The sequence below is a fragment of the Panthera uncia genome (assembly GCF_023721935.1).
Source record: "Panthera uncia isolate 11264 chromosome C1 unlocalized genomic scaffold, Puncia_PCG_1.0 HiC_scaffold_4, whole genome shotgun sequence".
Taxonomy (NCBI): Eukaryota; Metazoa; Chordata; class Mammalia; order Carnivora; family Felidae; genus Panthera; species Panthera uncia.
The window spans coordinates 69,081,217-69,097,261 of NW_026057585.1; the positions used below are offsets into that span (position 1 = coordinate 69,081,217).

General features: G+C 39.9%; 2 protein-coding genes across 3 annotated transcripts in view; one reads left to right on the forward strand and one right to left on the reverse strand.

Annotated features, from left to right (window-relative positions):
- TMEM69 (transmembrane protein 69) overlaps positions 1-16,045 on the reverse strand; it is a 145,172-nt gene that overhangs the window by 86,498 nt on the left and 42,629 nt on the right. The window lies entirely within an intron of this gene.
- The window catches only part of IPP (intracisternal A particle-promoted polypeptide), a 40,884-nt gene continuing 34,768 nt past the window's right edge, over positions 9,930-16,045 (forward strand). Inside the window, exons 1-2 of one of the 2 annotated variants that reach the window (XM_049618633.1) lie at positions 9,930-10,556; positions 13,472-13,813. In XM_049618633.1, coding sequence (XP_049474590.1) covers positions 13,522-13,813 — 292 coding nt within the window. In that variant the 5' untranslated portion in view covers positions 9,930-10,556; positions 13,472-13,521. Of the gene's footprint in view, positions 10,557-11,257; positions 11,395-13,471; positions 13,814-16,045 lie in introns of those variants that run through there. The other variant, XM_049618632.1, reaches the window with a different exon arrangement.

The following is a 16,045-nucleotide window of genomic DNA, read 5'->3' on the forward strand; positions in this document are numbered from 1 at the left end:
GTGTGGGGAAGTTATTTATAGAAGAATCATTACTAGGGGCACCTGGGTGGCCCAGTCAGTTACATGGCCAACTTCAGCTCAGGTCACAATTTCATTTGTGAGTTCAAGCCCTGTGTTGGGCTCTGTGCTGGCAGCTCAGAGCCTGGAGCCTGCTTCGGATTCTGGGTCTCCTTCTCTCTCTGCTCCTCCCCTATTTGAGCTCTGTCTGTCTGTCTCTTTCTTTCAAAAATAAATAAACATTAAAAAATTTTAGAAGAATCATTGCTAATGAATGATAAAGAAGTGACAGAATTTTAAAAGTCAACATTTTGCAACCTCTAATGAAACAATGGGTTTGGCAACTATGTAGGCAAACTTGCATGTATAAGATTATCTAATCACTACCACAACTCTAAAAGAAAGGCACTCTAATTATTCCTATTTTACCAACAAGGTTAAATAACCTTGCCCAAAGGCAAATTGCCTTGAACCAAGGCACTCTGACTCTGGCTTGTATTCTTCAATATTTCATTATACTTCTTCTTGAACATAATAGGAAACTAATGAAGGAATTTGAGCAAGGGTGTGATATATTCCCACGTGTAGGAAGATCACTCTGATTTGCAGGTGGAGATGAATTGCAGCAGGGATAAACTCGAGGCAGAAAGAGTAAAATGTTATTCATTCATTCACTCATTCATTCAATAAACATTGAACATCTCCCATGTACCAACCACTGTTCTAGGTACTGAAAATATAGGAATGACAAAATACAGAAAAATACCTGCTTTCATAGAGTTTATGCTTGGATGAGGAAAGACAGTCAATAGACACATAAATACATAATATTTGTAGTATGTCAAATGGAAATAAATGCTATGGAGAAAAATATAGGTGAGGACTGGGAAAGAGAGTTCTGGGAGAGGTGTTATACTGTAATTTTAAATAGGGAAATCAGGATGGCTTCACTGAGAATGTGAATCTGAAAAAGACCTGAAGGGATAAGCCATGAGGATATACTGGGTAAGAATGATCCAGCCAAATACAACCCCCCAAACAGGACTGTGCCTATAGTGTGGAAGAACAGTAAGGAAGCCAGAGAAGCTAAAACAGTAAATGCAGGGAAGAACTATAAACGAGGTCAAATGGAGAGGCAGATCTTACAGGATCTTTTGGCCAATTAAAGACTTTGACTTTTGCTCTAACTAATATGAAAAGCCACTGAGGAGTTCTGAGCACAGGAATGATACAATCTTTTTAAAAGAGCTTTATGAAGATATAATTTACATGTCATAAAATTTGTCCTTGGATAGTATACAACTCAGTGGTTTTTAGTATATTTACACAGTTGTACAACAATCACCATTACTTAATTTTAAAACATTTTCATTATCCTGAAATGATCAATCATCCCTTTCTTATGCCCTCGCCTCAGCTCCTGGTAATCACAAATCTAACTTTTATCTTCATCGATATGCCTATACTAAATATTTCACATACATGGGATGAGAGAATATGTGGTCTTTTGTGACTGGCTTCTGTCACTTAACATAGTGTTTTCAAGGTTCATCTGTGTTGTAGCATATCTCAGTACTTCATTCTCTTTTATTGCCAAGTCATATTCCATTGTATAGATACACTATGTTTTGTTTATGCATTCATCAGTTGATGGCCATTTGGGTTGTTTCCACTTGGTGGCTACTTGAATAATACTGCTGTGACCATTCTTGTACAAGTTTTTGCACGGATATATGTTTTCATTTCTCTTGGGTATATACTTAGGAGAGAAATTGTAAGGTCACATGGTAACTCTGTGTTTAACCTTTAGAGGAATGGCAAAACTGTTTCCCACAGTAGTTGCACTATTTTACAATCCCACCGGCAATAATTGAGGGTTTCAATTTCTTAAACTTATCAACAGTTGCTATTGTCTGTCTTTTTTATTTTAGCCATCGTAGTGGGTGTATTGATTTTATTGTAGTTTTTTTTTTTTAATTTTTTTTTAATGTTTATTTATTTTTGAGACAGGAGGGTCAGAGAGAGGGAGACACAGAATCTGAAACAGGCTCCAGGCTCTGAGCTGTCAGCACAAAGCCTGACGTGGGGCTCAAACTCATGAGCTGTGAGATCATGATCTGAGCCAAAATCAGACGCTTAACCGACTGAGCCACCCAGGCGCCCAGTCTTTTTACTTTCTTAATGGTGTCCTTTGAAGCACAAAAGTTTTTATTTTATTTATTTTATTTTATTTTAATTTTTTTAATATATGAAATTTATTGTCAAATTGGTTTCCATACAATACCCAGTGCTCATCCCAAAAGATGCCCTCTTCAATACCCATCACCTCCCCTCCCCTCCCTCCCACCCCCCATCAGCCCTCAGTTTGTTCTCGGTTTTTAAAAGTCTCTTATGCTTTGGCTCTCTCCCACTCTAACCTCTCTTTTTTTTAAAGTTTTTATTTTTGATGAAGTCCACTTTATATATTTTTTTCTTTTTGTCACTTGTGCTTTGGTATGTATCTAAGAAGTCTTTACCTAACCCAAAGTCACAAAACTTTATGCCTACATTTTCTTCTATGATGTCATGGTTTGGCACTTATATTTACATCTTCGATCTATTTTGAGATTATTTTTACATATGATATGAGGGAGAGGGCCACCATTCTTTTGCATGTAGATATTCAGTTGTTTCAGCACCAGTTGTTAAAAAGGCTCTTCTTTCCCCTTTGAATCATCTTAGCATCTCTGTTGAAAATCGATTGACAATAGATATGAAGGTTTATTTTTGGATTCTCAATTCTATTCACTTATCTATATGTCTAAACTTATGCTAGAATCATGCTGTCTTGATTATAGTAGCTTTGTATTAAGTTCTGAAATTGGAAAGTGAGAGTCTTCCAACTTTGTACTTCTTTTTAAAAAATGGTTTGGCTATTCTGGGCCCCTTGAATTCCAATTGAATTTAGGCTCAGCTTCTCAATTTCTGCAAAGAAACCAGCTGATTTTTTGATAGGAGTTGCACTGAATCTAAGTTTAGGAAGTGTTGTCATCTTAACAATATTAAGTTTTTGATACACGAACACAGGATGTCTTTTCATTTATTTAGTTCTCTTAATTTCCTTCAACCATGTTTTATAGTTTTTCAGTTACAATTCTTATACTTCTTTTGTTAAACTTATTCCTAAGTATTTTATTATTTTTGATGCTATTGTAAATGGAATTGTCTCCTTTTTTTATTTTTATTTTTTGTATTTTTATTTATTTTTTGAGAGAGAGATAGAGAACAAGTGGGAGAGGAGCAGAGAGAGAGGGAGACAGAAACCTAAGCAGACTCTGCACTATCAGCGCAGAGCCTGATGCAGGACCCAAACCCATGAACTGAGAGATCATGACCTGAGCCAAAGTCAAGAGTTGGACACTCAACCGACTGAGCCACCCAGGCACCCCTGGAATTGTCTTCTTAGTTTTATTTTAAGATTGCCCATTTGCAGTGTATGGAAATACAATTGATTTTTGTATATTGATATATCTGTAACCTTGCTAAATTCGATTATTAATTCTGTGTGTGTATGTATTCTGTAGGATTTTCTACACAAGATCAAATCACTGCACATTAAAACTTTTATTTCTTGGGGGCGCCTGGGTGGCTTAGTCAGTTAAGCGTCCAACTCTTGGTTTCGGCTCAGATCATGTCTCATGGTTCGCGAGTTCAAGCCCCACATCAGGCTCTGTGCTGACAGCTCAGAGCCTGCTTGGGATTCTCTCTCCCTCTCTCTCTGCCCTTCCCCTGCTCGATATTGTGTGCTCTCTCTCTCTCTCTTTCAAAAATAAATAAACTTTTTTAAAAAATTAAATTTTTCATCTAATCTGAATGTTTTTTTAATTTCTTTTATTTTAATTGCCCTGGCTAAACACCAAGTACAATATTGAATAAAAGTGGTGAGAGCATGTACCTCGTCTTGTTCCTGATCTTAGGGGAAAATTATTCAGTCTTTCACTATCAAGTGTAGTGTTAGTTGTGGGGTGTTTGTAGATGCCCTTTATAAGACAGGTGGAGCTCCCTTCTATTCCCAGTTTGTTCTGTGTTTTTATCATGAAAGGTCACCTTACATTTTATAATAATTTTTTTTAATGTTTATTTATTTTTGACAGAGAGAGACAGAGCATGAGTGGGGGAGGAACAGAGAGAGAGACACACACAGAATTTGAAGCAAGCTCCAGGCTCTGAGCTATCAGCACAGAGCCCAACGCAGGGCTCGAACTTACAGAGTTCAAGATCATGACCCAAGCCGAAGTCGGATGCTCAACCGACTGAGCCACCCAGGTGCCCCTGGTCACCTTACATTTTAAATGGATTGGAGTAGAGCAAGGTCTAAAGCAGGAAGACTGGTTAGGATGCTATTGTGACAATCTAGGTGAGAAATGATGATGGCTTGCAGTTTTCCAGGCAAAAAGTGATTTAGCAGTGTAGGAACTACCCAGTGGTAATCAGAATAACAAAAGAGGTGTTAAGACAATAGAATAGATATGGGACGCCTGGATGGCTCAGTCAGTTAAGGGGTTAAGCGTCCTACTCTTGACTTAGGCTCAGGTCATGATCTCACAGTTTATAAGTCAGAGTTCCACATCGAGCTCCATGCTGACAGTGTGGAGCCTGCTTGGGATTCTGTTCCTCTCCCTCTCTCTCTGCCCTTCCCCTGCTCACTCTCTCTCTCAAAATAAATAAATAAACTTAAAAAAAATTTTTTTACAGGGGCTCCTGGGTGGCTCAGTTGGTTAAGTGTTGGACTTGGGCTCAGGTCATGATCTTGCAGTTCATGAGTTCCAGACTCATGTAGGGTTGGCTCTGTGGCTCAGAGCCTGGAGCCTGCTTCAGATTCTGTGTCTCCCTCTTTCTTTGCTCCTCCCCGGCTTGCACTCTCTCTCTCTCTCTGTCAAAAATAAATAAAACATGGGGCGCCTGGATGGCGCAGTCGGTTAAGCGTCCGACTTCAGCCAGGTCACGATCTCGCGGTCCGTGAGTTCGAGCCCCGCGTCAGGCTCTGGGCTGATGGCTCGGAGCCTGGAGCCTGTTTCCGATTCTGTGTCTCCCTCTCTCTCTGCCCCTCGTCCGTTCATGCTCTGTCTCTGTCTGTCCCAAAAATAAATAAAAAACGTTGAAAAAAAAAAAACAAAAATAAATAAAACATTAAAAAAAAGATAATAGAATTGGTAACTCTTTGTGACAGTTGATGTAATATTGGGCATAGTAGATGTCCTGCCCAGATCTTCTTTACTAGGCTGATACAGGTATTGGCTGATAATGGCTCACAACTGCACTTCTCTTTTTATTTTTAAATTTTATTTATTTTGTTATTTATTTGTCTGTTATTTATCTTTAAGTAAGCTCTAGGCCCAACATGGGGCTTAAAACTTGCTACCCTGAGATCAAGAGTGGCATGCTCTACTAACTGAGCCAGCCAGGTGCCCCAAAGATTCTGATCCTTGAACTGCCCACTGGGAGTGAAAAGTTCTCTCTTTGGCATGATGAATTCAGTTATTTATTTAAAAATTTTTTTCTTTTAGTTTTTATTTTTTGAGAGAGAGAGAGCGCACGTGCAAGTGGGGGAGGGGCAGAGAAAGGGGGAGACACAGAATCTGAAGCAGGCTCCAGGCTCTGAGCCATCAGCACAGAGCCCAACACGAGGCTTCAACTCAGGAACTGCAAGATCATGACCTGAGCTGAAGTCAGATGCTTAACTGACTGAGCCACCCAGGTGTCCCATGAATTCAGTTATTAATGGAAGCCATATATTAAGCTGTTAAGATTGACTATGATAATTGATCCTAAAAGTTTACCAAGCAAATTGCAGAAGGTCTTTGAAGGTAATGAAAATATTGTGGTTAGAAAATAAGTCCTCAAAAATGACGTTACTTTATGGAGTAATGGAAATAATTTATATCTTGATTGTGGTAGGCTGCATGACTTTATACTTCCAATGCCATCTGAATGTGCCTGGCAGACTTTCAACTTCAGGAAGCATAACTGATCAAGGGCATTACCTGCTGGGTCCAGAAATTCATCATCCTATTTGAACCAATGCTACATTTCAATGGTCTATTCCCAGACAATTACTGGGAATATTAAGGCGGGTCCATTGCGAAAGTTTCTCTGAAAGTCAGTTTTAGCTCAAAGATTCCCAAAATCCTTGCTTGTTGATCTTTCTTTAGACTTCCTAGAATTCAAGGAATGGAACCTTTCTCCTTCTTTTGCGCACTCTGGATCAGGCTTGCATTGTGATCAGATAGTTCTCCTAGCCTTTCTTGGCTCTCTCCTCATTTCTACTATGTGTTGCCCCTCCCCCCAAATCCTTGCATGTTTAATCTTATATTGGCATCTGCTTTATGGATAACCTGGACTAACACAATGCATTTGTCAAAACTCAGAACTGCTGGGGTGCCTGGGTGGCTCAGATGGTTGAATGTCTGACTTCAGCTCAGGTCATGATCTTGCAGTTTGCAGTTTTGAGCCCCGCATTGGGCTCTCTACTGTCCTTGAAGAACCAGCTTCAGATCCTCTGTCCCCCTCTTTCTTTGCCCCCCCCAACTCACTCTGTCTCTCTTAAAATAAACTTAAAAAAAAGAACTCAGAAGTGTATACACAAAAAGGATAAATTTTACTCTATGTAAATTATACCTCAATAAACTCAACTTTAAAAAATGTTAGTTTTAAACATTTATCAACAGCAGGTGAATCATGACTGTTCTTCTCCACTCTACTTCAACCATTTAGAACTGCTGAAATTCCACATCACACAATGACCACATCCACCCAATCTTACAATTTGCTTGCTCAGTTGCTCTCCAAATCCAGATGTCCTGGTCTCAGGGTTAGCTGGAGACACAAATGACATAAGGACTTGTTTATGTAAGCTTACATACATATTTTACTTGTATCATGTATGTTTACAACCAACATACGAGGAAAGGGTGAGAGATCAGGGCATGAGAGAAGAGTGCCTAAACTAGACAGACAAACTGGCCCTAAAGTTTGCTCAACAATTGTTTGTTCAACAATCTGATCTCGGGAACACACCTAGTTCTTTAAGGATTCAAAAGACTGAACTCAATTTGACTGGGTGTTTTTACATTCCAGTTAGCTAACATACAGTATTATCTTAGTTTCAAGCATACAATATAGTGATTCAACACTTGCATATAACACTCTGTGCTCACTACAACATATGCGCTCCTTAATCATCACCTATTTAATTCTTTCCCCCACCCACCTCCCCTCTGGTAACCCTCTGTGCTCTATAGTTAAGAGTCTGTTTTCTGGCTCATCTTTTTTTTTCTTTGTTTGCTTTGTTTCTTAAATTCCATATGTGAGTATACTCATATGGCATTTATCTTTGTCTGACTTATTTCACTTAGCATTATACCCTCTAGATCCATTCATGCTGTTGCAAATGGCAAGACTTCATTCTTTTTTACAGCTGAATAATATTCCATTATATATTTCAATTTTAATTAATAAGCAGAATTATATATTATATAATTTATTAATTATAAGCAACTTGGGTTGCTTCCATAATTTTGCTATTGTAAATAATGTTGCAGTAAACATAGGAGTGCATATATCTTTTCAAATTAGTGTTTTCAAGGGATGCCTGGGTGGCTCAGTTGGGTAAGTGTCTGACTCTTGATCTTAGGTCAGGTCTTGATTTCAGGATCATGAGTCCAAGCCCTGCATTGGGCTCTGCACTGGGTGTGGAGCCTACCTCAAAAAATGAAAGAAAAAAAAAAAGTGAATAAATTAGTGGTTTTGGTTTTGAATTCTTTGGGTAAATACTCAGTTGACTAGATTTTTATATGCATACATGTGTGAGAGACATTTGTCATTTGGAAAACAAAACAAATAACAACAACAAAAACACATTCAACAGCATAGCTATTTCACCCAGAAAAAAAGGCAAAGCTCTTCCTGTATACAAGACACTAAGTGATACTGCTCTTAGCTACCTGTCTGCCTTCATACCCTAAGACTTCTCCCTTGCTAATATTTCTCCAGTAACAATGGCTTCCTTGCTGTTTCTTTCTTTCTTTTTTTTTTTTTTTAAGATGTATTTTGAGAGAGAGAGGCAGAGAGAGAGGGAGAGAGAGAAAATCTCAATCAGGCTCTGCACTGTCAGTGCAGAGCCCAATGAGGGGCTTGAACCCACAAACCTTGAGATCATGACCTGAGCAGAAACAAGAGTCAGTCACTTAACTGACTGAACTACCCAGGTGCCCCAATTCTTTGCTGTTTCTTAAATATCCTAAGCATACTCTCACCATAGGAAGGTTTCATGTACTTTTCTTTTTATTTATTTATTCTTATTAGGTAAACTCTACCCCCAAAGTGGGGCTTAAACACATAACCCTGAGATTAAGAGTCATATGCTCTACTGACTGAGCCAGCCAGGTGCCCTGCATTTACCTTTTTTTTTTTTAAGGTTTATGTATTTATTTTGAGAGAGACAGAGACAGCACAAGTGGGGGAGGGGCAGAGAGCAAGGGAGAGAGAGAATCCCAAACAGTTTCCAAGCTATCAGCACAGAGCCAAATGTGGGGCTCGAACTCACACAACTGTGAGATCATGACCTGAGCCAAAACCAAGAGTTGGGCGCTTAACTGACTGAGCCACCCAGGCACCCCTATTTTTCTGTCTAGAATTCTCTTTTACATGGTTCCCTCTCTCCATTCATGCCCCTACTCAAATGTTACCTTCTTAGGAAAGTTTTCCCTGACCACATTGTCTAGAATAGTACCCCTTCCCCAGTATGTCACTCTATCCTCTTATCCTTCTTTATCTCCTGATATATCATATATTTATTCACTTACTTGTTGATTTTCTGTCTCCTCAATCAGAATGTAATCCCACAAGAGCAGGTCATTTTTTTGTTCACTGCTATATCAGCACAACCTAAAGTGGCCAATTGTTGGCACTCATTAAGTATTGATTGAATTAAAAAAAGTTTTGGTTGAATCAATGAATAAATGAAGCTCACGCTCATGTCTCCTTTCCCTTTCTTTCTCAGTTTTTCTCAGTAAAAACAGAAAAAAAGTTAGCAGGAGGACTCTCAGCAAACAGTTGACCTCAGCCACAAACTTACCTGGGGCCTTGAGTACATTGGCATGATCTGAACAAGTTTTGTGGGGCTTTTAAGAATGACTTTCAGAGTCACCTGGGTGGCTCAGTCGGTTGAGCGACGACTCTTGGTTTCCGCTCAGGACATGATTTCGTGAGTTCAAACCCCACATTGTACTTGCTGCTGTTAGCACAGAGCCCGCTTCAGACCTTCTGTCTACCTCTCTCTGCCCTTTCCCTGCTTGCGCGCTCTCAAAAATAAATAAATCCTAAAAAGAAAAAAAAAAAGAGAAGATCGACTTTCACGAATGTAACATATTGTGAGGTTCAACCGTGAAAAGAACTAGATGTTTTGAGTTCTCCCCTCAAAGTAGGCATCCATCTACAATGCCCGGCTCAAAGAGGCAAACTTAGAAAATGATTTGAGTGAATGGTAAAGAATAAAGAGAAGATAGAAATACCGTATCATGTTGTACACCTGAAACTAATATGATGTTATATATCAATTACATCTCAATTTAAAAAAAGAGAAGCACAGCGTGGGGGGGGGTGTTGGGGGCAGGGAGGGTTGTCTCAGTCCTTCCTTAACACTGAGGTTTGCTGTATGTGTGGGACGCCACAAGGATGGAGAGTAGGTGAAATGGCACTGTCGAAAGGGCCAGCGCCAACACGCAGGAGCTTGGGCTTGCAGCAGGGCAGTTCGCCAGCGGGGAATCCAGCACCCGCCCTAAGCCAGAGCCCCGTTGTCCCTGGAGCCGCCGCTACTCGCGAGCGGAAAAACACTGCGCACGCGCAGGCCCGGCGAGAGGCACCCTCCAGTGGGCCTGGCGCACTTCCCAGTCACCTCTGCCTCTTTGGCCCTGCTGTTTCCCCCCGCCCTCTCCGCGCCGGCGCTGGCGCCGGTAGCGACTGCGCGCGCAGAGCCTGAGCAGGCGCCGGCGGGAAGGGGAAGAGGCGGGTAAGAACGGCCTGCGTCCGGGTGCGACCATGACAGGGTTGGGAATGTCCTCTTCGGCTCTCACAGCTCTTGGGACCCCTAAGGAGGGGAGCCTCTGGAACCGGTTCCTCATGCAGCTCAGGCGTGCCTCTGATAGTCGAAATGTTTCCGCCCTCACCTTTCGTTAGGTCTGGTCCGCTCCGCTCCTGCGTCTCCTTTCCCCACCCCCACCGGGGAATCCTCAGGCCCCTAGCCTGTCCGCTAGCCCCAGACAAGTCTCACTTGCCTTACCCGCCATTTAGGTAGTGCCCAGTGTTTATCTGCTTGTAGTGTCGCGGTAGCTGTGACTCTCCAGGTCCCCAATTCAAACACACAAAGAGCCTCGTTTTTTTGACGCTTGCTGTTTCTGACACCCTTTGCTGAAGGAGCTTCCCGATGCTCTCAGCAATGAAGTCAAGGCCACCAGACAGATCTTCTTTACTTCCGAGCATCTCCATCTAATTATCTGCCTTTCATGGTTTGGTTTCTTGAGGTACGTCCTTTACATCCATATGCAGTTTCCCGGAGTTAATGTGCTTTCCTTTTGGAAGTACGCGTGTGCTGCCGTTTGGAATGAAGTTCTTCACTGGCAGTGGGGTAGTATCAGCAGTTACTAAGAAGCATGGTAATATTAGAATTTCTGCTGTCGGCTACCAGAGTGGATGGATATTCAGTGAACCCTCTTTTTTTGTAGCAGGGGGCAGCATTTTAGCTCAGTGGCAGTGCTTGATGCCTTGAAGTTGGGGTCAGAGGAAGATACCTTGTAATTAAGCCACTGGGGTCCAAAATCTGCTGACTGGAAGAAATCTAAAGCAAAAAAAAAAAAAAAAAAAAACCTAACAGCCTAACAGCCATGTCATGTTTAATAATATCTGCAGGTCAAATTTCTATGTAGAGACAAATGCACTGTTTGCTTTTATATGCCAGCTAAATGTAATATGTTGACATTCTGTAAATGCTGATGTGAAGTTTTAGCAGCTGACTTGGAACCTCTTAATCAAATTTCTGAATTCCTAGATAATCATGATAATCAGCTTAGTTAGTTTTACTTTGATAAATTTGACTGATTGCTATAAACTTAACCACTTTTTTTCTAACATCAGCCCACACCTTTCTGTCAGTCTTATTACTAATTCCCTTTGGTGCCTAAATTACAAAACCTTAGTCATCTTAGATTTCCCCTGTGCTTTATCTCCAGATGTCTTATATTACTGAATCTCAGTAGGCTTCTTTATTCAAAAAGTAAGTTGGATTTATCCCTTGATTCTCATTATTGAAGCTGTAAGGCTGTTTTCAAGGACTTTGCTGCCTCTCAGTTCATCCCTTGGAAGGTTTGTATAACAGTTCTGAAACATGATTGTTGTCATGTTTACTCTTGAGCCTATAAAGGCTCATGTCTACATTTCTGCACTTGAGTTTCAAAGCCTTTTTTCTCTATAACCTGGCCTAGTAATTCCTGTGCATGTGATATGGTGGGAAAAGGCCAGGATTTAGAGTAAAAAGACTTAGATTCAAATATTGAGAGTATTGTTATACTAACACTGTGTCCTTGGGAAACTTTTTCAGTTTCCTTCTCTCTCACTTCAAAAAAAATTTTTTTAATGTTTATTTATTTTTGAGAGAGAGAGAGAGAATGTGAGGTGGAGAGAGGCAGAGAGAGAAAGAGACACAGAATCTGAAGCAGGCTCCATGCTTCGAGCTGTCAGCACAGAGCCCAACGCCAGGCCCGAACTCATGCTGTGAGATCATGGCCTGAGCCAATGTCAGACGCCCAACCAACTAAGCCACCCAGGTGCCCCTTTATCTCTCACTTCAAATAACAGTATCTTATTTTTTTTATTATTTTTTTTAATGTTTATTTATTTTTGAGAGAGAGAGAGTGTGTGAGCAGGGGAGGAGCGGAGAGGGAGGGAGACACAGAATCTGAAGCAGGCTCCAGGCTCTGAGCTGTCAGCACAGAGCCTGATGCAGGACTTGAATTCATAAGCGGTGAGATCATGACCTGAGCAGAAGTCGGATGCCCAACCGACTCAGCCACTCAGGCACCCCTCAAATAAAAGTATCTTTTCTTCTAGACTCTTAATTATTGTGAGAATTACAATTGGCAGAATGTGTGGAATAATTATCATAGTTAAACAAATAAAAACAACCTAAGCTATTGTTATTTCTCATTGTATTCATTTCATAAACAGTTGAAAACCTCATATATGTTAGATACTGGCGCTACTGCTATGAAAGATAGTCTGTTCCTTTAAGGGGCTGTCTTTCAGGGAGCTTTCAGAGAACATATGTATCTATAGGGAGTAGGGTGGTAGTGTCTGACAAGGTAAAGTGTGATATAGGCTGTAAAATAGGTAAGCTTAGGGTGAGCACCAAATCCAGAGGAGAGAGGAACAGGGATGGTTCTGCAGGAAATTATGTTTGAACAGAGTCTTGAATTATAGCAAAGATCCAAAAGGAAAAGGTGAGGAAGGATGCCTTGAAAGAGACACTTTTAGAGAACTGCAAATTGTTAGGTTTTGTTGGGGTATTAAGTTCAAATAGGAGTATGGGAAATAGGACTGGACAGGTAGAGGTGAGATTTGAAGGGCTTTGTGTGCTCAGAGAAATGTGTAAATTGAAGGATTATAAGTAAACAGTTGGCCTGATCACTTTTTTTTTTTTTTAATGTTTATTTTTTGAGAGCTAGAGCACGAGCAGGGGAGGGGCAGAGAGAGGTAGACGGAGGATCCAAAGAGGACTCGGTGATGACAGCAGCGAAATCGGTTGCTCAGCCAACTGAGGCACTCCCACAATTGGTTTTTGAAAATTTGTTCTGGCTAGAGTATGTTCTTCCCTTACTACAGTATACAAAAACTTATGCCTTTGTGCCTTATTTTCTTTACTTCACCCAGAAGGGCTTATTTCCTGTCTTCATATGTTAATCTTTATCGTTCAGGTCCCATTTCTTTCTTTCTTTTTTTTTTTTTTAACGTTTATTTATTTTTGAGAGACAGAATGTTAGTGGAGGAGGGGCAAAGAGAGAGGGAGACGCAGAATCCGAAGCAGGGTCCAGGCTCTGAGCTGTCAGCACAGAGCCCAATGCAGGTCTTGAACCCACAGACCACGAGATCATGACCTGAGTCAAAGTCGGACACTTAACCTGACTGAGCCACCGAGGCACCCCTCTCAGGTCCTATTTCTGCTGTAAAGCGTCCTCAAATTATTTTAGGCCCCATTACTTATTCCCTTCTTTGAAACCCTATTAAGAAAGTATCACATAGTTTAGTCCTTATTTGTTTCATGTGTGTTTTATGTCCCTAACTAGATCATAAGCTTCTTGAACATGGTCAATGTTTGATATGTGTATGAATAGAAGACATGTTAAGCACAAAAATATGTTGTCTGGTCTCCTATTTTGTTTTTCAGGGTAGGACCAGATTATGGGCAACAGTTCTTTTAATTAATCTGTCATCATCATGGCTAATGAGGACTGTCCCAAGGCTGGTGATAGTCCTTTTTCATCGGATAAACATGCCCAACTCATCTTGGCCCAGATCAATAAAATGAGGAATGGAGAGCATTTCTGTGATGTGCAGCTGCAAGTTGGGAAGGAAACTTTTAAAGTTCATCGGCTGGTGCTGGCTGCCAGTAGCCCTTACTTTGCAGCTTTGTTTACTGGAGGAATGAAAGAGTCCTCAAAAGATGTTGTACAGATTCTAGGAATTGAAGCTGGAATCTTTCAAATACTTCTAGATTTCATATATACAGGTATGTCAAGTGAGCATTTACCTGTGAGTGAAGAGTGGTGTAATCACTCAGGTATTGCAATGGGAATATAAATAAGTTGATACAATTTATATGGAAAGTAATTTAACAATACGCTATCATCAGTGTTTGAAAGGTTTCTATCTTTTGACCCAGTATTCCTTTTCTAGGAATCATAAGTAATCAGTTAGTGCTGCAGGCAAATGTTTATGTACCAGGATGTTTATTGTAGCATTATTTACAATAATATATAATTGAATACAATCTAATTGTCCCTCAGGATATATGATTAAATAAATCATGGCACATGTATATATCATGGAATATTTTTTAGATTTTTCAGTTATGTTATGGAAGAGTGTTTACAATATATAAAATGAAAAAAAAATTGGATATAAATACTTCTCTAGTTTTGTAAAGGAAAAAATTATTTGTATTTGCGCACAGGAAAAAGACCAGAGTGTTGATAAGTATTTATCTCTGGATGATGGAATATGGATGATCCTTATTTTCCCCTCTTTTTCTGTTTTTTTTTCTGATTTACAATCAGGATGTATATATTTTATTTAAAACTTTTATTTTTAAAATGTTTTTGAAGAGTTTTAATGACGTTAGAAAATGCACACAAAAACTATGAAGTTTAAGTTTTATATGATAGGTAACATAAATATACATGGGAAAAAAGTTAAATGCACTAAAGTGTTAATACAGTGTATGTCTGTGGGAAAATGTCATTTTCATTTTTATACTTTTATGCCTTAAGGTTTTTTTCTGTGGTGAATATATATTACTTTTATAATTAGAAAACATGTTTGAAAATAAAGACTGTGTTTGGTCATCATGCTTAAAGGACTACTTGATGGGAGATAATTATGTGATCTGATAAAATATTGTTTATTTAACGCATGGTATTTAAGCCTGGAAAATGACAAAAGGTCATTTCTTTGTGTTCTTCATATTGCTTTTTGGAAGATATCAGAAATAACTCTTAAATTGGAGATTATAAAAACTATCTTTAAAAAAAAATGTTTTTTAATGTTTATTTATTTCTGAGACAGAGACAGCATGAGTGAGGGAGAGGCAGAGAGAGAGGGAGACACAGAATGTGAAGCAGGCTCCAGGCTCCCAGCTGTCAGCACAGAGCCCAACGCGGGGCTCCAACTCACAGACCGCGAGATCATGACCTGAGCTGAAGTCGGACGCTCAACCTACTGAGCCACCCAGGCGCCCCTAAAAATTACTATCTTTAATGCAGCCCTGTCTATTGGCTAATGTACAAATTAGCGTTGAAGGATTTTTTTTACCTTTTCTAAATGATTTGTGTGAGCTGAAAACTGTTTCATAAATGCCCCTGCTTCTTTTATTTCCAAAATGTAAATTAACACAGATTAATCTGATGGAATTAGTGAACTACATAAAAACAGAAGCAATACTACAAAGTGTCTATTCTGCCTCTGTTTAAGGGTAGCAACAAGAGATACTTATTGAAAGACAATGTTCCCGGTACTATCATCATATTGTTGGTGATTAGCACTTCCATCAAATAGATAAAAAGTAGTAAAACCCAGGGGCGCCTGGGTGGCTCAGTCGGTTGAACATCTGACTTTGGCTCAGGTCATGATCTCACCACTTGTGGGTTCGAGCCCTGCGTCGGGCTCTGTACTGACAGCGCGGAGCCTGGAGCCTGCTTTGGATTCTGTGTCCCACTCTCTCTCTGCCCCTCCCTCGCTCATGCTCTGTCTCTCTCTCTCTCTCAAGAATAAATAAAACATTAAAAAAAAAAGGTAGCAAAACCCAGAGAAATAAATAGTACTGAGCATATTTGGGAGAAACAACATTCTAGAATACTGAAATTTAAGGTTAAAATAGTTAAGAATAGCATTTGGCTACTAGTAGAAGATATAAAGTGGCTTAACAAGATAGAAATTTATTTTTCCACAAAAGTGAATTCATAGTAGGCATTCCAAGGATGGCAGGGTGGTTTCATGATGTCATTAGCATCCTATTATTTTCCCAACATTTCGCTCTACCATCTATGGCTTGTAGCTTCTAATCTCGTATCGCTGAACTCCAGCCAGTGGAAGGAGGAAGGGGAAAAGGCAGAAGGGCCTGCTAGCTAAGTCTATGCTCTTTTTAACTTTTGCTGTTAGCCCTACCCAGTAACTGCTGCATATATCCCATTGGCCAAATAGTAAATAACTCATCCCTATCTGTAAGGGAGACTAAGAAATGTAA